The sequence below is a fragment of the Suncus etruscus genome, chromosome 7, assembly GCF_024139225.1.
Source record: "Suncus etruscus isolate mSunEtr1 chromosome 7, mSunEtr1.pri.cur, whole genome shotgun sequence".
Classification (NCBI taxonomy): Eukaryota; Metazoa; Chordata; class Mammalia; order Eulipotyphla; family Soricidae; genus Suncus; species Suncus etruscus.
In genome coordinates this window covers 90460926-90486369 of record NC_064854.1, presented here as the reverse complement: position 1 = coordinate 90486369, position 25444 = coordinate 90460926, and the positions used below count along the sequence as shown (strand labels likewise).

The 25444-nt window shown below is 38.3% G+C and overlaps 1 protein-coding gene and 1 pseudogene across 1 annotated transcript in view; both read right to left on the bottom strand.

Annotated features, from left to right (window-relative positions):
• The window catches only part of DNAH9 (dynein axonemal heavy chain 9), a 704007-nt gene that overhangs the window by 287136 nt on the left and 391427 nt on the right, over nucleotides 1–25444 (bottom strand). Inside the window, exon 45 of the mRNA XM_049776731.1 lies at nucleotides 18836–18959. Coding sequence (XP_049632688.1) covers nucleotides 18836–18959 — 124 coding nt within the window. The remainder of the gene's footprint in view (nucleotides 1–18835; nucleotides 18960–25444) is intronic.
• On the bottom strand, nucleotides 1520–1855 carry LOC126014883 (uncharacterized; annotated as a pseudogene).

The following is a 25444-nucleotide window of genomic DNA, read 5'->3' as shown; positions in this document are numbered from 1 at the left end:
CTGCCAGGGCACTTCTGGTAGCTGTTTTTCACTCACTCACTCACTCACTCACTCACTCACTCACTCACTCACTCACTCACTCACTCAGTCTTTCTTGGCCTTTCTGCTTCGATGCCTCTATGGGAGAGTTTTTGCTGGGCCCTTCTTGGCCCTCTCAGGAGAGTTTCAGGAGACAGAAAGTAGAGAAACACACAAAGCCAAAGGTCTTCTCTCTCTCTCTCTCTCTCTCTCTCTCTCTCTCTCTCTCACCGCAGGGGCAAACCTCTTCCTCCTGTCTTCGCAGACAAATTATGTGCCTTTCTGCATGGACACCTCTGGTAGCTGGTTTTCAGTCACTCAGTCTTTCTTGGCCTTTTGGCTATGGCGCCCCTAGGAGAGAGCTTTTGCTGGGCCCTTCTTGGCCCTCTCATGAGAGGTTCAGGAGAAGACTAGAGAAACACACTAAGGTGACACATCTCCTCTGTCTCTTCCAGTTGGTTATCTCACAGGAGAGGCAGAACACTCCCACCTGCCTTTACAGACAAATATCTGCCTTTCTGCAGGGGCACTTCTGGTAGCCGATTTTTACCTATCTCTGTTCTTTTTTAATTTAAACACAATAAGTGTTTTTTCTCCTATTTGCATCCATTTTCTTTGATATTCTTTTGGCCTCTTTGATTTGCAGTTACCAATTTCCATAGTGGTGATTTTTCTGCTATTATCTCTCCCCTTACTTGTTCTTCCTCCTTTCCTTTTTTCCCAACCTTCAGGCATTCCTATAATTTGAAGATTATTTCTTTTGTCTTTATTAAGTACCTAATATTTTATTCCATACTTTTATATTCCTTTTTTATTGACTTTTTAAAATTGATGCTGGCTAATAATTTGTCTTCCAGTTCAACTGTACAGTTCTCTACAATGTGATTCTGTTAATATGGATTTCTAATGTCTTCTTTAGTTCACTTCATTTTCATTTTTAGGGATTATCTCATCTTCTAAAAAAAATTCTTTTAGTTGGTTAAATTGCTCATCTATTGATTACTTAATTTCACTGCCTAGTTCGTTCTTGATTTCTTTTGCTAAATCATTACACATTGATTTTAGGTCTTTATTTAACAGCATCAGTTTTTTTGATGGGTTTGGCAACTTGCCTAGGTTTCTCCTTATTGCAACTGCAGTTGACCTTCATAGTGTATCCATTGTTCTTTGCATTTTATGGTTTGTGATTGTGAAGTTTCATGTTCCTCATTACTTAAGAAAATGATGTATTGAATTAATTATACAAAAGCTGCCCTCTAATACATGTGCCTCTCCAGTTATTTTTTTAATCATGCAGATTTTTCTAGTATGCAAAAAAACCTGCAAACTATTTACTTAGTTTAGTGTCTGAGTTTTGAGACTGTATACTTTCTGCTATAAAGTAGATTCTAGGACACATTTTCTTCTTCTTCTTCTTCTTCTTCTTCTTCTTCTTCTTCTTCTTCTTCTTCTTCTTCTTCTTCTTCTCTCTCTCTCTCTCTCTCTCTCTCTTTTCTTTTAGGCAAACCTCTGGGCCTCGTCTATCTGATCAATCATCACATCCGAGCACCGGACCCCTCGGAACCAACTCTGGGCCGGACTGAACTAGGGCCTTAGGTGATAATGCCACCACCTCCAGGAAGGCCTCACTGCACAGGGCCCACACAGGGGGCTTCACAGGAGGGAGGTTTTTCTCATCTCGGGTCAAACCCCCGATCAATAAGATCAAGGTGTAGGTGGGGAAGGGGCGCAGGGGTGGGCACACACAATCACCTTGCACACTCATTCACTCACACTCACATTCATGCTCACACACTCAGCACCAACCACACCCCAGGCCGCACTGCCCCTAGGACACATCATCTTGAAAATAGGAGATATAAACTGCAATTTCTTTGTGCAAATGTGTTAGTTTCCACAGTTTAAAATTTTGAGATGAGGTGGCAGATGGACGTCAGAATGGGTGACTCTCTGTCCTAGAGTAGGCTGTGCTATAACCTTGCAAAATCAAGGCCCACAGTCATATTTCTTTAGATACTTCCCTAGATGGCAGAAGTTGGTAGAATGAAAGCAGTAGATCTCCTACTACCTCTCTCTCTATCTTCACAAAAGTTACTTGGAGACTCTAAAAGCATCAGTTATACTCTAGAAAAATGCTATTATTTTTTAAATTATCATTTAGTAAATCCACAGAACTGTAGGGTAGAATGTGTCACCTATAAAATAAAATAATGAAAATAATGCAACTTCTTATAAAGAGTATTAGAGTGAGAAAAATTTAGTGAATCTTCGGAGCAAAAAATAACTGATAAGGATTTGTGAGCAACTTAAGAGAGAAAAACAAGGTGATGAAGATTTATGGTCATAAAAATAAGTGAAAACAAGGTAGAAAATATTTACATATTTGGATGCGACAGAATCACTAAAGCCTATAACCTGAAACAAATAGGTTTAGTGAAAAACACTTTGTTCTTCAAAGCCACAACAACCTTAACTACAATTTTGATTGTATAACCTTGCTTGCTTGTTTACTTCCACATTTGAAGACTTAAAAATATTCAGGACTATGGGTTTCCAGGGATATTTAAACCCTTGGTCCATGTGGATAAATTTCTTTCTCTTCTATCCAGTTGGGATGCAATCATGATTTTTTTTCTTTAAAAATAGAAATTATGATTCTACACTAAAGATACCCTATTAAGTACCTTGAAATACAGTATCTGGTGAAAATGCATTCTACCTTCCAACAAATTACTAGATTCCTTTGGCAAACAAATCCCATTCATAAAAGTGTCACACAAACTCAAATATCTTGGAGTCAACTAAACAAAAGAGTTGGCGAAAAATTCCAATAGGGTATAACACATTCAAATATAGCATAAATAAGAATTTTATAGGAAATGTAAGTGAGGAAGCTAACTAAGTCTTGTTAGTAGGTAATTTAATAAAGTAGTCTCATAAATTTCTGGAAGTCTAGAGGCAGAACTTCTATTCCCATAAGCAAGGGAATGATTCTATTTTATCTCTCTAGACTAAACTGGGGTTAGGCTGTCCCTGAGTTGGTACAGAGACCAAAAAAAATTTTAAATGTATTTTAGAATTTCTTAAATACATAAATTTTATTATAGTTATATATGCATTACAGTCATAACAGAACAATAAGCATATAGCAACAAGTAAATATTTTAGTTAAAAAAGAGCATAAATTTATGCATAATTTCACCAGCAACTTTGGTAGCCAAGAGATATGAAACAATGCAATCATTTGTTCCTGATCTGAAAACTACCCTGTTTCTTATGTATGTTTCATTACTTAAACCAGTAACTTAGGTCAGTTTTAAACAGTGCAGTATTTCTGGGCCTGAGGTGATTGTACAGAACATATAGTTCTTTCCTTGCTCATAGCTAATTTGGGCTAATCCCTGTCATCCCATATCATCCCCCAAGCCCACCAGCAAAAAATCCTGAGTGCAGACCTAGGTAGCATTAACATCAGCATCATCCCTGAGCACCAGCAGGTGTAACCCAAAAATAAAGAAAAAAAACTAAAGTATTTTGCTTATTATTCTGAAAGATATAATTTTAATAGGTTTTGATATATATGACTAGTAACCAAAAGTAAGATTAATGTGATAGATTTATATCATATATTACTTTAAAAATGGTGTCAAGAAATTGAAAGCTGAAACTGTCAATTAAAAAAGTGTGAAAAAATAAGATGAACTTTAGCATGGATTCTTTAAAGAACCTAAACAGTAAAATTTACACATTGTTCAGTTTCATAAAACTTAATAGGATGAGATAAGAAGAGGTGGATAACTTAATGACAATGTAACCTATAATAACTTCGTAATTTCTATTGTGATATTTACAAAAGTACGGTAATTGCACAGCCCTATGAAGTGAAAAATTAAGATGGTGTGAAGATTCTGATGATTCCCTGAGCTATATCTTGACTGGTAGCCAATTTCTTTTTTTTTTTTAATTTTAATTTTGATCATAATGGCTTACATATCTTTCACAGTAGTATTTTAGGTTCATATCAACATTGAATCAGGGGAATACCCATCACCAAATTTGTCCTCCCCCCATCCCAGTTCCCCTTCTGCAACCCATATACCCCACCATCACCCCCTGGACTGCTAGAGTAGGTGGTCCCCTCTTTGTCCTGCTCACTATTAGTCATCATATATCTGTTTCGTCCTGGTGTCCTCCCCTGTTTCCCCCTCTTTAAGAAGTGGAGCTAGATAAATCGAGTTATGTGGTTTTGTTTGAAGGAAAGAAAAGCAATAAATTGGGGTACAAAATAAGAGAAAATAAAAGGCAAATATGCTGAAAATAGGCGGAGTCCTTCCAGATGATTTCAACCTCAGTTTGAGAGAGGATGTGAAAAAGACAATTGACACCACGACAATGCAGAAAGAAATATCAAATTAAATATCCAGTGAGCACCACAGCAATAAAGACAAGCACCACACAACAGTCTCAGTTCTAAAATCATCTCATGCCGGAATGCAAAAAGAAAGAGAAAGATAAGATAAAATAAAATAATATTGGAGACATCAACTTCAATCTTTACACAAATATAAAGACGTCAAAAAATTGATCAATCGATAAATAAACATGTAGAAAAATGATTGTTTTGTGCTTTTCTTTTTTTCCCCCCTGCATAGGCACAGTACTATTGGGGATATTATAGAGGGAATTCCCTTGGCCGAGGAGATACAGGGTTTCTCCCCCCCCCCCTGAAGTGTACTGTCATGAGATTAACTATAGACTCCTTGCATGATCATTTACTCTCCCCTTGGTGTTTTCGTGGTGTATGGAAGACTTCTGCTTCGTCATGGATGGTAAAATCAGACCTCTCTGTTTCTAGAGATCTTGGTGACTGTGCAGCTCAAAGAATGGAGCTTATGATGGAATCTTTCTTTGTGGTTCTAGCAATTCTGCTTCTTCAGTGTCGTTTTAATCCATCTTCTATAGTTGGTGGTCTTGGTCGTTATGTTGCTCCTAGGATGGAGCCTGGGATAAAGTCTTTCGTTATGTTTCTGGAAGTATGTTCAATTGTGGTTGTCTCAGTCAGACCTCTGGAATTGGAGCTCTTGTTTGTTAAACAGATCATAGACCAAAAGCTAGGCTAAAGCTTTTTGATGCTGTTGTTGTTGTTGGTCCCTGAATGTGAACTGTCCCATCCTGGTTGTAACATCCAGTCATCTGTATATAGCAATCTTGGCTTTTGCACAGATCAAAGGGTGACACATTTTCTGATTTTGTCTTATCGTTGGCTGATGAGGAAGGACAACTTGCTCTTAGATCAAGTTGTTCCCATTTCCTCGTTGTCAGGTTATCAATTTAGCACTGGCACCTGTTGATGTCAGAGCAGCATTATGCATGCCCTGGAGGGGATTGAGCTCCTGGAGCTGTTGTGGAGAAGTCTGTCGTTTCTATTTCTGGGGTCCAGGAGTCAAGGCTGGATAGTCAGTGTCTAGTTCCTTGAAGTCTAAGTTGTTTCTACATGACATACGTTCAGGGTGGGAGATGTCCCTGTGTTGTAAATGAGTATGAGTTCTTATCCCTAGTAGATAAGAGCTAGTTTTTACACATAAAATTTCCCCTTTGTTTAATATGTCTTTGCAGGAAGAAGTGGTGCTACATTATATTGCTGGTGGATTTAGAGGTGGAGAGAGAAGAAAACAGACACCCGACAAAAACTAGGAATATATATGCTCACATATATCTAAAGAAAAAAAGAGTTTCTTTAAAAAATTAAATAAAAGATGTAATTAAAGGAGTAAAGTGGGGCTGGAAGAAATAGCATGGAGACAAGGCGTCTGTTCTTCCTGCAGGAGGATGATGGCTCAAATTCTGGCATTCCATATGGTTCCCCCATGCCCACCAGGGGCGATCTCCAAGCATAGAGCCAGGACCACCCTCCGAGTGCCACCAGAAGTGACCCAAAAGAAACAAAAACAAATCAAATCAAATAACAAAAACTAAAACAAAACAAAAACAAACAAAAAACCGAACAAGGATAAAAAAAAAAGAAAGGAAAAAGAAAAAAAAACAAAGAAAAGGGAGAAAGTGATACAGGAGATTACATTTGGGGAGAAACAGGATAAGAGGCAGTGTTATATAGGTCTATATTTATGATGAAAATACAGGCTTCCCCATTGTCTTTTGAGATTTCCTTGTGAAGTATGGGGTCCAGGCAGAGAGGTCTTGGGTAGAGTTCTTGCAGTGAAGGTCCTTTAGAGCTAGTTCCGGTATCAAGCCACAGTTCACACTCGAGAGAGGTGATTAGGAGGGCCGCACTGCATGGGTCAGTCGGGGTGTTGGTTGTATTTTCTTGCCGGAACGAGGTGAGAGTTTGGGTGGGTGTCTCTTCACTTGTGTAGTGGGTACTGGCTTGTTGGGGTAGGAGGTCGGTCTTGATGCCTAATGGATTAAGAACTGAGGGTAGAGTGTTATAATGTGGTGGGGATATCGGGGGTGGGATTGAGGGGTGAAGGGATAGCCGGATTTCTGGGGAGGGAGAAGGGGTAGTATATGAGAGGGGTTATATAGGGTATAGGTATGGGTTGTTTGTGGTATAGGTTTGTCCCTTAACGAGGATTCCTATCTCCGTGTGCTCCTGCTCACATATAAACATATAGACGTTAGTTAGTTTAGGTGTATATTAATGTAGAGAGGCCAGGAGGGCAAGAGGTGCACTGAGAACAGAAAGATAGGTAAGTATAGTACTTGTAAGGAAAGGAAACTAATAGTTCAACTTTTGGATATGTATAGGTTTTGTGTCTCGAGTACTGACCATTGTGTTCATGAGGTCTATCTATATAGGTGTTTACCCTTTGTGGTATTGTCCACAGCGCCCTATATGTCAGCTTTCCTTTCCTATAGGAGGGGGTAACTGTGTGATCTTTATTGGACATAGGTTGAATTGATGATAGTGAGAAGGAGAAGGTGGAGGAAGAGGGAGACAAGAAGAGAGAGTAGGAAAAACAAAACAAAACAAACCAACAGTCAAACAACAACCACAACAAAAATATGAAGTAATGAGAAGGGAAGGTATAAGAGTAAGTGCATGTTAGTTTGGCTGAATGTGTTCAATGCTTAGGCTCTGTGGTAAAACTCTGTAGGTCACGGTTGTTGCTTCAGTGATCTGGCTGGTCATGTCCTTCAGGTCCTAAAAGAAGGCATAATCTAGGGATAAAGGGTATGTTAAAGAGTTTTATATGGCCATTTTTATGGTTCAAGCAGAGTATGGTGCCTCGTGTGACTGAGCACCGAGGTACCACTGTAGGATGTTCACCCTTTGTATCCAAGAACCCCTGTGTGGCCCCGGGAAACCTCACAGACCCTGGTAGCCAATTTCTAACTAAAAATTAGACCTTAGTGGTTAGAGAAAAATGGAGGATTATTTAGAGAGAACAGTAAATATTTTATTATATTTTATCTTTAATATGTGTATACAAATATTTTATAGAAAGTTTTTTGTTTCTTTGTTTTTATTTTTTGGTCAAACTCAGGGAGTACTTCTGGCTCTGCACTCAGGAATCAATCCTTGGATGTTAAGGAACAAAATAGGATGCCAGGGATCTAATCTTTTTTCAGTTGCATGCAAACCAATTGTTCTCCCTGAGTACTATGACTCTGTCCTTGATACATGAAAGTCTTGAAAAGAAAAATGCAAATTTGACATTTCATGATTTTGAAGCAGGTGTATATTTTTCACTGGATAGGGCTCCAGAAATTTATTTGAACATGAGAAAAATGGTTTTTTAAACTTATATTTAAAATATTTATTTGAGAAATAAAATTTCAGTTGTTGAAAGTGCAACATTTTCTATATCTCATACCAATTTATAAGCATGTACATTTGATTGAGTACAGGGTGAACTACACATGGCAACATGTCTATAATCTTTAAAGATTTTTTCTTTTATTTGTTTATGTGCCAAACACACACACACACACACACACACACACACACACACACACACACACACACACACACACACACATATATATATATATATAGGATTTATTCTTGGCTCTGTGCTCAGGCTCTTGAATACTCCTAGTGATGTGTAGAGGAAAATATGCTGTTCTTAAGATATAACCTGGTTTGGCTGAATACATATAAAGCACCTTATAGGTCAGTACTTGCTCTAAGACCCCCAAAATAGGATCTTTGAAAATACTATTTTATATGTTTTGCTATTTTATAAGTTAGCCATTTGGATGACACAGCTTCAGGGTGGGAGGATTGTTTAATTCAGTAAAATAATGAAAAGTGTGTCAACAGTTAGGTGAAATACTGTTACAGTATATGGGGAGAGTTAAAAAATGGCATTTGGAAAACTAGCAATAACAGATTTTAGGAGAAAAAGTATAAGCATGGGACAACTTTTGGATTATAAAAAACATTACATTGTCTTGCTCTCTTAAGTAATATTCCCCCTTAAACTATTGATCCTGGCCTTTTTTATTTTGGAGAAACCTTTGTTCTCTCTTGAACATGTATTATTTTTTCTCTCTCATATTTTTAAGTAAATGTCATCCTATAAAATCTATCTTGCTTCACAAACAAAAGCAAAATAAGGTGCAAATGTGGAGTCTGTGTAATGTTCATAATGCTAGAATTCCAAAAGTCTGCTCAAAGAAAATTTGTGCAAGATCTGGACAAAAGTGCTATATTTCACAGAATAATCTTTGCCATAGCATAATGGTACATATTAATTTTAAGATTACTATCATAATAAAATAAAAACCATATGTAATTGTTTTATACCACTCTTAAAAATTGGCATAATGTCTGCAATAATTATGAAGTGTAATTAGAAAACTGAATCTTTGCCAAGTTACAATAAAATGACCTGGGCAATAGGACACATAATTTTAAGCAGACAATAATCCCAAAGCAGTAAAGTTCCTAAGGATTACAGGGCATGAAATGGGTTTTGATATGGGATAGACTAAAGAAATATTATTTAAATTATGGCACTTGCCTTATGAGCAAAAGAGAAATTCAGTTAGATAACCAGGTAAGGGACTGTAGACAAATGGACTTTCTGAAGTGCAGTAAAAGCAGACAGTATTATTCAGGAGCATCTGTTTACTTAATTTAATTTCTTAACCAGAATTAGTTATGTAGATGCAGAATTTTATTTAAGATCAAGGAAAGCATATTTCCCCTTTAATTAAAGCAAATATAACTGCATAAATATCCCATTTCACACTTATATAAATATATAATACATAGTATTGTTTTCTTTTATATATTGTATTTTTTTTATAAATATCTTAGGTATGTTTTTCTGTCATTTTAAATTAATATTAAAAAAATCTAAAGTCGAGGTCAAGATGGTGGCACAAGCGGTAGGCATTTGCCTTTCACATGACTGACCTAGGTCAGACCATGGTTTAACCCCCCAGTATCCCATATGGTCCCCCAATCCAGGAGCGATTTCTAAGTGCATAGCCAGGAGTAACCCCTCAGTGTCACCGGGTGTGCCTCCCCCCAAAAAGCCTAAAGTCATGTGTCTAGGTGAAGCCTTCTTCAGCACAATGCCTCTCGGTCTTTTGGCAATGGTTATGAAGACATAGGGTAGTAATGACAGAGAAATTAATTTGCAAGCAGTCAGTTTAAGTTTCATGAATCAGCTCAGTTTATTCCATGGCAGTTCTCTCTCCCCCTCTTTTTCTCTCTCTCCCTCTTTTTCTCTCTCTCCCTCTTTTTCATTCTCTCATCTTTCCCTCTTCTTCTTCTTCTTCTTCTTCTTCTTCTTCTTCTTCTTCTTCTTCTTCTTCTTCTTCTTCTTCTTCTTCTTCTTCTTCTTCTTCTTCTTCATATTCTTCTTCTTCTTCATCATCATCTTGTTCTTGTTCTTCATCATCTTGTTCTTCTTGTTCTTCATCTTGTTCTTGTTCTTCTTGTTCTTGTTCTTCATCTTGTTCTTCTTGTTCTTGTTCTTCATCATCTTGTTCTTGTTCTTCATCTTGTTCTTGTTCTGTTCTTCAGCTTGTTCTTGTTCTTCAGCTTGTTCTTGTTCTTCTTCTTCTTGTTCTTCTTCATCTTCTTTTTGTTCTTCATCTTGTTCTTGTTCTTCTTCTTCTTGTTCTTGTTCTTCTTTCTCTCTCTCCTCTCTTCTCTCTCTCCCTCTTTCTCTCTCATCTCCATACGTCCGTCCTTGCTGCCTTTTTCTCTACTGCCTTTTTTCTCTTCCCTTCCCCCCAGGCCACACGTTCTCTTTACTCCAAACCAAAGATCCCTTCCAGGTGTGGGTGGGTCTGACTATCCAGGTGATGTTAACATAGAGCATTGGGGGAGGAGTAACCTCACATTTATTCCTTCTTTGTGTTTAAAAAACATTGAGAAAAGTTACAGAACTTTTATTTTTGTTTTCCACCAAAAGAGGAACTCTAATATAACCCAAAGCATCCAAAGTTTACATTGTACGCAATTCCTTTCAAACAATAAATATTTTCCATATCTTATACATATCACAATTTTTTCTTAGACTTCTCTGAGCATAAACATTAAAACTTTTCTGCAAATCTTAGCACTATTACACCAAGAGTATTAATATGTCTAGAACTTCCTACTGTTTTTTATAAACTCCTCTAAACAAAATCACAAGAAGATTTTTGCAGATAATACAGTTTGAAAATAAGCTGCTACATAAAATACACAATAAAATATTGTAGTAATTGGGAAAAATTCACTAGGATAGCAGAGAACCTTCAAAACTCTAACATGCATTTTCCCAGAATTGTGCAAACAAATATTAAAGCAATAAAGTTAGATATAAAATTTTTTGTTTGCAGTCGGGGTTAGAACAAAATAGTAATATCATACAGATAAGACACATTTTAACCAGTAAGACAATGATTGATACACATAGGGTCAAGAAATTAACCTGAAACATAGTTAAGATGCAGGAGGTTTTGAAATCAGCTTCTTCATTGGGCTTCACTGGACTTGTGTTCTCTATCTTCTTTTTCTTCATCATCATGATGTCCAGAAGCTGGTGAGCCTGGGGGCTAATCCCCAGGGTACACAGGTGGTATCACGGTTTATCTCCATGGAACCCAAGTGTCCCTGGCTGGGGCCACTGAGAAGTGGCTCAGCGGGTGCTGACCCGGCCTGCCTGCCTGCAGGGAGTGCTCCTGCTGCAACTCACTGAATAAATGTTTGTCTCTGGATGCACACTCACCGCTGCCATAGCATGTCTGAGATTTTAGAGCAGCTGAAATAAGTCATCTGGCCAGAATCTGTATTGAACGCTGTAGGACCCCTTCCAATGGAGCTTTCTCTTTGGTTTTTTCCCAATCGGTGAACTCTATACGTTTCTACAAATTGAGAGGCCAAGGTCCTCGGAAAAGACAACCTTGGTAGAAGAAAGGTCGGGGGCCTTTGGAATGGTCCTCCAAGTTTTCAGCACTCGCCATCACTGCCCACCTTCCGCCTGAAGGTGTCTCAGCCATATTCAGATCAGGCTCCATGTGCTTCAAAATTCTAGGCTCTCCATTTTCAGTCCAGTTTGAAAAAACGGTAACTACCAACAGTGTCAAGACACTCACTATTGTTGAGATCTTCTGCTTCTTAGGTTCTGTGTTCGTGTTCAAGTGCCATTTGTTGTTTTAAATTAATATGTAAAGTCTAATGTCCATGCATCTGGGGTGAGGCTTTTCTCAGCATGGCACCTTTACCCCTTAAGCCAATGGGTCTGAAGGTTCAGGATAATGACATAGAAATTTAGAAGCGGAAAACCGGCGGGCTTTCGCAGAAGCCAGCTGCCCTGTTTGGGACATCAGGCAGGGAAAAGCCACGAATCTGCGCCCGCCCAGTGCAGCCCAACTGTGAGTGCTCCGTGTAAATGTTTCTCTACTGTCCTCTTGCGTGAAACTCTTGGGAGTGGGGCAAAAGAGGCTCCAGCAGAGCACGGCCGCTCATCTTCGCTACACTGCCGTGCGCTCTTTCTAAGAAAAGAACACCATCGTAACAAGAAGAAAAAATCACACTAAGAACTGAGCTATAACACAGAAGCAAGCATTCCTCCTCGGACTGTCTTCTCTGTTGAATGCTTGGGCCTAAGATTTGATCCACTGTGAGGCTTCACCCACGGAGGACTCCCCTCCCCTAGAGACAAGTCAGCCCATCCAGAAAGGGCGGAGCCAGAGAAGTGTGCTGCCTACATCATATAGCCAATGAATACCACCACAACACGTAGAAAAACAACACGTAGAAAAACCCAAAACACAAGTGTGACAATGGGGAAACAACGCAGGCCAGCACCAGACATAGAGAATGAAGAGGACAATTCTGATGACCAGATAATGGCCAACCAACTAATCAACCTCTCAGATAAGGACTTTAGACTAGCAATATGGAATATGTTCAAAGAACTCAAAGAAACCATGAATCGAGTTGAACAGAACACTAATAAGAGCCAAGAAAATATGAAGACAGAAATCACAAAACTCCAAACTGAAATAACATATCAATTAACAGGCCTGAAAAAGTCAGTAAACGAAGTGAATGACAAAATGGATAAGCTCTGGGACAGGATGTCAGAAGCTGAGAATAGACTTGGTGCTGTGGAAGATGAGATACATAACAATTCCATACAGCAGGAGAGATTGGACAAAAAACTTAAAGCAAATGAGCAGACAATGGAAAAATTAGTCAAAGAATGGGAACAGATGAAAATAGAAGTCTATGATAAGATCAACAGAAACAACTTAAGAATCATTGGAGTCCCAGAGACCCAGGAAGAAAAATCCCAGGAAGAATCAATGGTCAAGAACATCATTAAAGAGAAACATCCAGAGCTAAAGAATATAGGTGATCAAATCCTGCATGCTCGAAGAGTACCAACCAAAAGAGACCCCAGAAAAAACACCCCAAGACACATCCTAGTCACAATGACAAATCCCACAGATAGAGACAGAATTCTGAAAACAGCAAGATCAAAAGGGGAAATCACATTCAAGCAAGCTTCCCTGAGATTTACAGCAGACCTGTCACCAGAAACACTCAATGCCAGAAAGCAGTGGTGGGATATTGTAACAAGACTGAATGAAATGAATTCTTCACCCAGAATACTATACCCAGCAAAACTCACTTTCTGGTTTGACGGAAGAATACATGGTTTCACAGACAAAAAACAGCTCAGAAACTTCACAGACACAAAACCAGTCTTAAGAGAAAAACTGAAAGACCTAATCTAAGACAAGACTACCCAAAAGACACACCAAATTTTGAAATAAAGATGGCGTTAAATCCCAGGACAATTCTTTCTCTCAACGTCAATGGACTAAATGCACCAGTTAAGAGACACAGAGTGGCTAAATGGATCAAAAAACTCAATCCAACCTTCTGCTGCCTACAAGAAACGCACCTGAATAGTCAGAACAAACATAGACTCAAAATAAAAGGCTGGAGAAAAATTATCCAAGCAAACAACACCCATAAGAAAGCTGGAGTGGCCATACTAATATCAGATAATGCAAACTTTATACTCAGGAAGGTTGTAAGGGACAAAGATGGACATTTTATATTAATCAAGGGGTATGAAGAGCAGGAAGAAATAACTCTCCTAAACATATATGCACCGAATGAGGGGCCAGCAAAATATTTAATACAACTGTTGACAAATCTGAAAAATAATATCAATAACAACACAATAATTGTGGGGGACCTTAACACGGCTTTGTCAACACTGGATAGGTCAACCAGACTGAAACACAACAAGAATATACTAGACCTGAGGAGAGAAATGGAAGAAAGAGGCTTAGTGGATATATATAGGACACTCCATCCCCAGAAACCTGGATACACATTCTTCTCCAATGTACATGGGACATTCTCCAGGATAGACTACATGCTGGCACATAAAACATACCTCCATAAGATCAAGAGGATAGAAATTTTGCAGACTGTCTTTGCTGACCACAAGGCTCTGAAATTATTTGTGAATTCCAAAGGGACTCAGAAGAAAAACCTTAACACCTGGAAGTTAAATAGCCTCATACTCAATAACCAGTGGGTCCGAGATGAAATCAAGGAGGAAATCAAAAGGTTCCTGGAAATAAATGACAATCAAGACACAAACTATCAGAACTTATGGGACACAGCAAAAGCAGTACTGAGAGGAAAATTTATAGCTTTGCAAGCACACATCAGGAAGGAAGAAGGAGCTTACCTGAGTAGCCTAATGACACAGCTAATAGAACTAGAAAATGCTCAACAAAAGGACCCAAAAATAGGAAGACAGAAGGAAATAACAAAGTTGAGAGCAGAAATCAACGAAGTGGAAACCCAAAAAACAATCCGAAAGATCAACGAAAGCAGAAGTTGGTTCCTTGAAAAAATAAACAAGATTGATAGACCACTGGCAAACCTAACAAAGAAAGAGAGAGAGAGAAACTTGATAACTCGTATTAGGAACGAAAAAGGAGAGATCACTACTGATATGAGAGAGATTCAAAGGGTAATCAGAAACTACTTTGAGAAACTCTATGCCACTAAAAATGAGAACCTGGAAGAAATGGATAAATTCTTGGACTCTTATAATCTTCCACGGTTGAAGGAAGAGGATGTAGCATATCTAAACACCCCCATCACCATTGATGAAATTAGAATGGTAATCAAAGGTCTGCCGAAAAACAAAAGCCCAGGCCCAGATGGATTCACTAATGAATTCTTTCAAACTTTCCAAGAGGAACTACTACCAATCCTGGCAAGACTCTTTCATGAAATTGAACAAACGGAAACACTTCCAAATAGCTTTTATGAAGCCAACATCACCTTGATACCCAAACCAGACAGAGATGCTACAAAAAAAGAAAATTACAGACCAATATCGCTGATGAATGCAGATGCAAAGATCCTCAACAAAATCCTGGCAAATAGGATTCAATGCCTCATTAAGAAGATCATCCACTATGATCAAGTAGGTTTCATCCCAGGAATGCAAGGCTGGTTTAACATCCGTAAATCTATCAACATCATACACAACATCAATAACAAGAAAAATAAAAACCACATGATCATATCAATAGATGCAGAGAAAGCATTTGATAAGGTCCAACACCCATTCTTGATCAAAACTCTCAGGAAGATGGGAATGGAAGGAACCTTTCTCAATCTAGTTGAAGCCATCTACCACAAGCCAACGACAAATATTATCCTCAATGGAGAAAAACTAAAAGCCTTCCCTCTAAATTCTGGTACAAGACAAGGCTGTCCTCTCTCACCACTCCTATTCAACATAGCACTGGAAGTACTTGCTATAGCGATTAGGCAAGAAAAAGATATCAAGGGAATCCAGATAGGAAAGGAAGAAGTCAAGCTCTCACTGTTTGCAGATGACATGATACTCTACTTAGAAAACCCTAAAGACTCTACCAAAAAGCTTCTAGAAACAATAGACTCATATAGCAAGGTGGCAGGCTACAAAATTAACACACAAAAATCAATGGCCTTTCTATACACCAACAGTAATAAGGAAGAAATGGACATTAAGAAAACAACCCCATTCACAATAGTGCCACACAAACTCAAATATCTTGGAATCAACTTGACTAAAAATGTGAAGGACCTATACAGAGAAAACTATAAAACTCTGCTCCAAGAAATAAGAGAGGACATGCGGAAATGGAAATGCATACCCTGCTCGTGGATTGGCAGGATTAACATCATCAAAATGGCAATACTCCCCAAGGCATTATACAGATTTAATGCTATCCCTCTAAAGATAACCATGACATTCTTCAAAGAAGTGGATCAGACACTTTTGAAATTCATTTGGAACAATAAACACCCTCGAATAGCCAAAGCAATCATTGGGAAAAAGAATATGGGAGGAATTACTTTCCCCAACTTTAAACTGTACTACAAAGCAATAGTTATCAAAACAGCATGGTATTGGAATAAGGACAGGCCCTCAGATAAGTGGAATAGGCTTGAATACTCAGAAAATGTTCCCCGGACATACAATCACCTAATTTTTGATAAAGGAGCAAGAAATCCTAAATGGAGCAAAGAAAGCCTCTTCAACAAGTGGTGTTGGCACAATTGGATAGCTGCTTGCAAAAAATTAAACTTAGACCCCCAGATATCATCAAGTATGAAGGTAAAATCCAAATGGATTAAAGACCTTGATATCAGCCCCAAAACCATAAGATATATAGAACAGCACATAGGCAAGACACTCCAGGACATTACAGGCATCTTCAAGGAGGAAACTGCACTCTCCAAGCAAGTGAAAGCAGAGATTAACAGATGGGAATATATTAAGCTGAGAAGCTTCTGCACCTCAAAGGAAATAGTGCCCAGGATACAAGAGCCACCCACTGAGTGGGAGAAACTATTCACCCAATACCCATCAGATAAGGGGCTAATCTCCAAAATATACAAGGCACTGACAGAACTTTACAAGAAAAAAACATCTAATCCCATCAAAAAATGGGGAGAAGAAATGAACAGACACTTTGACAAAAAAGAAATACAAATGGCCAAAAGACACATGAAAAAGTGCTCCACATCACTAATCATCAGGGAGATGCAAATCAAAACAACAATGAGATACCACCTCACACCACAGAGAATGGCACACATCACAAAGAATGAGAATAAACAGTGTTTGCGGGGATGTGGAGAGAAAGGAACTCTTATCCACTGCTGGTGGGAATGCCGCCTAGTTCAACCTTTATGGAAAGCGATATGGAGATTCCTCCAAAAACTTGAAATCGAGCTCCCATATGATCCAGCTATACCACTCCTAGGAATATACCCTAAGAGCACAAAAATACAGTACAAAAACCCCTTCCTTACACCCATATTCATTGCAGCACTATTTACCATAGCAAGACTCTGGAAACAACCAAGATGCCCTTCAACAGATGAATGGCTAAAGAAACTGTGGTATATATACACAATGGAATATTATGCAGCTGTCAGGAGAGATGAAGTCATGAAATTTTCCTATACATGGATGTACACGGAATCTATTATGCTGAGTGAAATAAGTCAGAGAGAGAGAGAAAAACGCAGAATGGTCTCACTCATCTATGGGTTTTAAGAAAAATGAAAGACATTCTTTCAATAATAATTTTCAGACACAAAAGAGAAAAGAGCTGGAAGTTCCAGCTCACCTCATGAAGCTCACCACAAAGAGTGATGAGTTTAGTTAGAGAAATAACTACATTCTGAACTTTCCTAATAATGAGAATGTATGAGGGAAATGTAGAGCCTGTTTAGAGTACAGGCAGGGGTTAGGTGGGGAGGAGGGAGATTTGGGACATTGGTGGTGGGAATGTTGCACTGGTGATGGGTGGCGTTCTTTACATGACTGAAACCCAAACACAATCATGTATGTAATCAAGGTGTTTAAATAAAAAATAAATTAAAAAAATAAAAAAAATAAAATAAAATAAAAAAAAGAAATTTAGAAGCAGTCAATTAAAATTTCAGGAGTCAGCCAGCTTGATTTCATGGCCCTACTGTCATGTGCATTTCTTCACGTGGCTTCTATGCTAAGCCTTTTCCAAGCAGCTTCTTGTCTGCTCTTCTGCTTACTCTATCTGCCTGTCTCTCTTTCAGCCACTACCCAGACTTCCTTGCTGCCTTTTTTTTCTATCCTCTCCTCTCCCAGCCAGGACTTATATTCTTTATTCCAAACCGCAGACTCCTTGCAGGTGTGGTTGAGTATGATATTAACATTGTGGGAAGGGTAACCTCATACTTATCTATACTTATATGTAATATTATATACTCATATCAAGATATATTTTTGGAGTGGTTGAGAAACATTGAGTTCATAAGTAAATAAGAACAGTAAGGTATTGAACTTTCTTCTAGAGTCTTATTTCTTTTCCTGACAGTCATAGGGCAAATGACAGCCCACAAGAATATATTTGAAAACAAAAGAAAACTATGCAGAGATTTTCTATATCAGATCTGCTTCTACTTTGCTTTTACAAAGTTATGCATACTTAATTAGTTAAATTGGTAGTCTAATCATTCCTAATTGTTTAAATTTTCTTTATACACATTCTCAGAATGTGTATCTTAATTCTAATATCCAACTAACCTAAAGTATATTAATTCTCAAATTCCTCTTGTATTTAGAGGAGAGAATATCATCTCTTCATTAGGCCCTTTGCCTCATGCTTCCAGTAATTAGTTCTATTTTCACTAACAGAACCATGAAATAATGTATTATGGTAGTTTTCTGTGTAGTTATTTCTATAACTGTACTCACCAAAGTCTGTCTGGAGTACAGGTGGGGGTGGGGTGGGATGGAGGGGGATTTGGGACATTGGTGGTAGGAATGTTGCACTGGTGAAGGGGGGGTATTCTTTACATGACTGAAACCTAATCACAATTATATTTGTAATCAAGATGTTTAAATAAAGAAAAAATGAAATAATGTATTATTTGCACAGAAAGAATAATAGATCTCAGGGCCAGCGAGGTGGCGCTAGAGGTAAGATGTCGTCTGCCTTGCAAGCACTAGCCAAGGAAGGACCGCGGTTCAATCCCCCCGCATCCCATATGGTCCCCCCAAGCCAAGAACAATTTATGAGTGCTTAGCCAGGAGTAACCCCTGAGCATCAAACGGGCATCAAAAAAAAAAAAAGAATAATAGATCTCAGAGAGGAGGTCCAGCATCAATTCTGCAAAAATACTTAATTAGTTTCATGCTATAATTTCTTCCCAACTCTACTCAGTTTTATAACCTACTTATCTGATATTGAACAAGTTACCATCTTTAAATGATTTTAACTCATAAAATTTAACAATAACACTCAAGGACAAAGCATCTCTTACCAGATGACAAGAGATCATTAATGAGTACCAGAAATTTCTCATCAGCCACTTGACTATCTGTCATTAGAAACACTGTGCTGAGATTCTTTATTCCGGCTTTCAAGCACAATCCTGCCAGATCCACCTGCAGGAACAATGAACATAAAAAATTTCTCAGAGATCTCAAATTCACTTTTTAGAAATAAAACCATTTTCTTATCCCCTCTTATGGGTAATAGGACAAAATGGCAGTGAGAGAAAAGGAAGATGACTATTATGCATTGACTGACAGAAACATTTGATTAAAATAGGTCGCAGTCCAAAAAGTTGTGTAAATAAAATTGAACAGTTATTATTAATATATATAAATTATATATTGTGTATAAGCTACATGCATTATCTAGTAACCCCAGAGGTTGTATGAATACTTGATCCAGAAGGTAAATAATTTCTTTTGGTTTTGAAGGGTCTTATCACTCATGATCATTGACTTGAAGGATACATATATCAAGTCAAAGCTATCTAATGCACTCTAAAACTCATTGCAAAGGTCTGAGGAATAGTACATTGGTACTGGCAGTTGGCTTACAAATGGCGAACCCAGGTTTGATTCCCAGCAACCCAATATGTCCTCATAAGCCCTGCTCGCCATGACCGTTGAGCACAGAGCACATTTTGAGTGGCTCAAAAACAAAATACAAACATAAAACAAAAATCACTAAAGAAAAAAAAACTTACACTAGAACACTATCTGAGGAAAAACAATAATCAATTTCTAAATAAATGAAATCCATAAAATCTTATTTTAGCCATGAAAAATTGCATTCTAACTTTCTAGAGCACTGGCTTAATTTTTTCTATACACTACTTGAATCAGGTTTTCTGATAGCTACCCTTGGTCTGGACTTATTTTCCCTAACATAATATTCTCTAACTCTATTTAACTATAATAAGTCAAGATTTAATATTTTATTTTAGATGAATAGTATTCCAATGTTTACACATCATATTTAAAATATAGTCTAGCTGCATGGTTACAATAGTGTTTATGGTTATGGCACTGATGTACAAAATTACTGGATGTTCATCACCACAAAGTGTTCAAGGTCTTCTACTACTTTCCTTATATGACCTTATATAATTTCCCCTTTTCTTCATTTAGTATTTTTCTTACAATGTTTTGTAATTGGAATTTTTATCATCTTAAGTAAAAAATTTGTCATGGCTTTATAATGTCTTGACTTGTGTTTTGTCTCTCATCAGGCCATATGAAGTAAGATATCATCTCTGATATTTGTCCTTCTCCCTTTTATTTCAATTTCACTTAACTTGATACACATTCACCTGTTCTTACCAGGGGTGGCAAACACGCAACTCTCGAGCTGCATGCGGCTCCCGGCCAAAATGAATGAGGCTCTTTGCCTCTTATTATTTTGCATACTGTGGCTCTTTGCCAAGTTTGGATTTTGTTCTGCTGCTTCTGAGGAGGGACCTATGAGGAGAGATCACTGAGCTTGGAGTCCCGCCCCCAGGCTGCGTCATCCGGTCTCCCATTCTCTCGGAAATAACTGCACGGGCCAGTGAGCAGGGACACCCATGTGTCACATGTTGTGTCACAACTTGCCGTTAGTTCTTAATGTGGAGGATGGAGCACACCCTCACCATCACTGCAGGGTTTTTACCCTCACTCAAAATGGCAAAATGCAATATGTGTTTAATATATTATTGTTAAAATTATATGCTTTTGTGTGAGTGTTTGTTTTGGCAGGTCACTGCGTGGTGTGGCTCTCTGAGTCTTACAGTTTAAAATTTTGGCTCTTTGTGTCGAACTTGTTTGCCACCCCTGTTATAGCTGCATAACATTTCATTGTGTACATGTGTTTATATGTATACATACCACACCTTTAACCCCTCATCTGAAATTGGACAATTGGGTTCTTTCCATATCCTGACTATTGCAATGAACACAGTTGTGCATATATCTTTTCAAAATAAATTTTTTGTGTTTCAGCATATATACCAAGAGGTGTAACACTGGGTTATATGGTAACTTCTTCCTTCCTTCCTTCCTTCCTTCCTTCCTTCCTTCCTTCCTTCCTTCCTTCCTTCCTTCCTTCCTTCCTTCCTTCCTTCTTCCTTCTTCCTTCCTTCCTTCCTTCCCTTCCTTCCTTCCTTTCCTTTCCTCCCTTTCCTTCCTTTTTCCTTCCTTTCCTTCCTTTTTCTTCCTCTCCTTCCTTTTTCCTTCCCTTTTCCTTCCTTTCCTTCCTTTTTCTTCCTTTCCTTCCTTTTTCCTTCCTTTCCTTCCTTTTTCTTTCTTTCCTTCCTCTTTCCTTCCTTTTTCCTTCCTTTCCTTCCTTTTTCTTCCTTCCCTTCCTTTTTCCTTCCTTCCCTTTTCTTCCTTTCCTTTCCTTTCCTTTCTTTCCTTCCCTTCCCTTCTCTTTCCTTTTCTTCCCTTTCCTTTCCTTCCCTTCCCTTTCCTCCCCCTTTCTTTCCTTCCTTCCTTCCTTCCTTCCTTCCTTCCTTCCTTCCTTCCTTCCTTCCTTCCTTCCTTCCTTCCCTCCCTCCTTTCTTTCTTCTTTCCTTCCTTCCTTTCCCTCCCTCCCTCCCTTCCTTTCCCTCCCTCCCTTCCTTTCCCTCCCTCCCTTCCTTTCCCTCCCTCCCTTCCTTTCCCTCCCTCTCTCCCTTCCTTTCCCTCCCTCCCCTCCCTCCTTCCTTTCCCTCCCTCCCTCCCTCCCTCCCTTCTTTCCTCCCTCCCTCCCTTCCTCCCTCCCTCCCTTCCTCCCTCCCTCCCTCCCTTCCTTCCTCCCTCCCTCCCATCCTCCCTTCCTTCCCTCCTCCCTTCTCTCCCCCTTTCCTCCATTCCCTCCCTCCCTCCTTCTCTCCCTCCCTTCCCTCCTTCCCTCTCTCCTTCCCTCCCTCCCTCTCTCCTTCCCTCCCTCCCTCCCTTCCCTCCCTCCCTCCTCCCTTCCTTACTATAACTTTCTAAAAATATATTGAATAATTTTGAAGATAGTGGGCACCCTTGTCATATACATCAAGTATAAATGAAGGTTTTTAATTTTTTTTTTTACCATTGAGAATGATGTTGCTCATGGGTTTGTCTTAAATAAACATGGTCATTTTGATATCTGTTATTTCTATTCACATTTTTTTTTGGTTTTTGGGCCACACCTGTTTGATGCTCAAGGGTTACTCCTGGCTAAGTGCTCAGAAATTGCCCCTGGCTTGGGGGGACCATATGAGACGCCGGGGGTTCGAACCTTGGTCCTTCCTTGGCTAGCGCTTGCAAGGCAGACACCTTACCTCTAGCACCACCTTGCTGGCCCCTCTATTCACACTTTTTTGAATATTTTTAATGAGTGAGTGTTCAATCTTGTCAAAAGCTTTCTCTCTATCTTTTAATATAGTCAAATGGTTTCTATCTTTTCTTTGATTAATATGATATATTGCATTATTTGATATTAAACCATTTTTTGTTTTGTTTTCTTTGGGCCACACCTGGTGACACTCAGGGGTTCCTCATGGCTAAGCACTCAGAAATCGCTCCTCGCTTGGGGTACTATATAGGATGCCAGGGGATCGAACCACGGTTCATTCTAAGCTAGTGTTGGCAAGGCAAACACCTTACTGCTCTGAATCACCACTCTGGATCCTCATATTGAAACTTTCTTACATTCCTAGAATGAATTGCACTTGATCGTGGTGTATGTTCTTTTGATAAATTATTGAATTTGATTCACAATGATTTTGTTCAGGAACTTTATTGATCTGTAATTTTATTTTTAGTTAATAGTTCGATTTTTGATACTTGAGTAATTTCAACTTTAAGAAGCTATTAGAGTGTTTCCAGTTCTTTGATATTATATAATAGCTTGAGCAACATACATAGTATGACTTCCTTGAAGGTTTTTTGTTTGTTTGTTTGTTTGTTTTGGGCCACAGCTGGTGATGCTCAGGAGTTACTCCTGGCTATGTGCTCAGAAATTGCTCCTGGCTTGGGGAACCATATGGGAAGCTGAGGGATCAAACTGTGATCTGCATTAGGTTAGCATATGCAAGGCAGATGCCCTAGCTCTTGCACCACAGCTCTAGCCCCCTTCTTGAAGTTTTTTAATGATTACTTTTTATCTTTATGGCACTGTCATTTACTTTTTTTTTCTTTGTAGTCTGAAAAGATACTAGATATGATCTTTGCTTTTGTGATTCTGGGACGTTCAAAATGTGTCCCCAATCTCTGGCCTATCAGATATTTGGAGAGTGGAGGATCCTGTATATGCCTATTATTTTCAATTCTCCAAATTTTTCATTTAGGGCTTTTCTGCTAGCAGGTACTTAATAAACTTTGTTTTGCATTTATTTGGTTCATATATGTTTATAAATGTCGATTTGATTATTTGAACTCTTAAAATGTATGTAGTCATTTTTACATGAGAATTTTAGTTTAGTGAAGTTTATGACTTATTTTCTGTTTATTATAGGTCGTTTTTATAGATATGGTTTAGAGGCAAATAGTTTTTCAGCTGTTGTTTACCTGAGAATACTTTTATCACAACCTCAAATTGGAGATTAACTCAATCAGTGAAAACTTTTAGTTGAAGGTTCTTCCCTTGCATCTCCTGCCCTCCCCTCCTCTTCCCTCACCTTTCTCTTCACCTAACCTTGCTTAACCTCACCCTTCCCCTTCCCATCCTCCTGCCTCTTTTCCTCTCCTTTCCCTACCCCTCCAATTATTTCCCCTTTCTTTCTCATCTTTTTGGACACAATCTGGCAGTGCATGGGATTTATTCCTGGCTTTGCATTAAGGAATTAGTCCTGGCAGGGCTTGAGGGACTGTATGTGGTACTGGGGGATAAGAAGGAGTTGGTTGAATGCAAGGCAAGTGCCATCCCTACTGTACTATATTTTTTGGTATCTAGGAAGTTCCTTTTCTTGAATATTTTGAACCTATCTTTGCATTCCTTTGTCAGTAAAGTTTTATTTGAGAGAACTTATGTGAATCTTGTGCTTGTGGCTTTGCTCTTGCTATTTTATGTAGCCATGTCTATTTTATTTTTTAAATTTTAAATAAATTTGTTTTGGAATTATTCACCTTGGTTTTATTTTACCTGAAATTCTTTCAGCATCCTAAATCATAGCAATAGGTCTACCTCTACAGAATAATTTCTGAGTTATTCTTTCTATGAACCACTCTTTTCCTACTTTTTGTTTCTCTCTTTTGAATTACCATGATTCAATGACTTTTTCTCTACATTAATTCTTTTCATTCTTTATATTTTTATTCACATTTTATGTATTCTTTTTTCTTTTTTCTTTATTTAAACATATTGATTACATATATAATTGTGATTAGGTTTCAGTCATGAAAAGAACACCCCCTTCAACAGTGCAACATTCCTACCACCAATGTCCTAAATCTCCCTCCATCCCACCTCACCTTCACTGTACTCCAGACAGGCTTTCCAGTTCCCTCATTCATTCACATGATTATGGTAGATCTCTGTGTAGTTATTTCTATAACTTCACTCACCACTTTTTGTGGTGAGCTTCATGAAGTGAGCTGGAGTTCCAGACCTCCTATTATCTCTGAGGATTGTTGCAAAAATGACTTTATATTTCTTAAAACCCATAGATGAGTGAGACTATTCTGCATATCTCTCTCTCTCTGACTTATTTCACTCAGCATAATAGATTCCATGTACATCCATGTATAGGAAAATGTCATCTCTCCCGACGGCTGCATAATATTCCATTGTGTATATGTACCACAGTTTCTTTAGCCATTCATCTGTTGAAGGGCATCTTGGTTGTTTCCAGAGCCTGGCTATTGTGAATAGTGCTGCAATAAATATAGGTGTGAGGAAGGGGTTTTTATATTGTATTCTTGTGTTCTTAGGGTATATCCCTAGGAGTGGAATAGCTGGGTCGAATGGGAGCTCAATTTCCAGATTTTGGAGGAATCTCCATATCACTTTCCATAGTGGTTGGACTAGACGGCAGTCCCACCAGCAGTGGATAAGAGTTCCTTACTCTCCACATCCCCGACAGCACTGATTGTTCTCATTTTTGTGATGTGTGCCAATCTCATATCTTCAGCATATGTATTCCTGATATGAGAGCTGTGTTTTTCAGTAAATTTTCTCAGCGAGACCTTTCTTTATTAGCTATGCTCTGTTTTAGTTTTATATGTCCTTTGTGTTGATTCTACAGAAGAGCTCACAGAAATGTTTAAGTTTGGTAATCTTTGCCATGCTTGATATATACATCTTCTTTAGCCATTTATATTGTTGTATATTTGGGTTGTTTCAATGTTGAAGTATTGTAAATAGGGTTTCAATAAATATAGATGTACATAAATATTTTCAAATTACTGTTTTATTATTATCTTGGGAAGATGCCAAAAGTAGACTGTTTAGATTATATTGAAGTTCTACTTTGAATTTTTTGAGAAGTCTACATTTTTTTCATACACATTAGGCAAACAATATTTTTTATTCTACTTATGCACTTTGATTACAAATATGTGTATGACTGAGTTTCTGCCTCATTATATACATTACCCTTCATCCATGAACATTTCCCACCACCTATGTCCTATTCCTCCTACTCTCTCCAGTGCATGCCTCTGAAGTA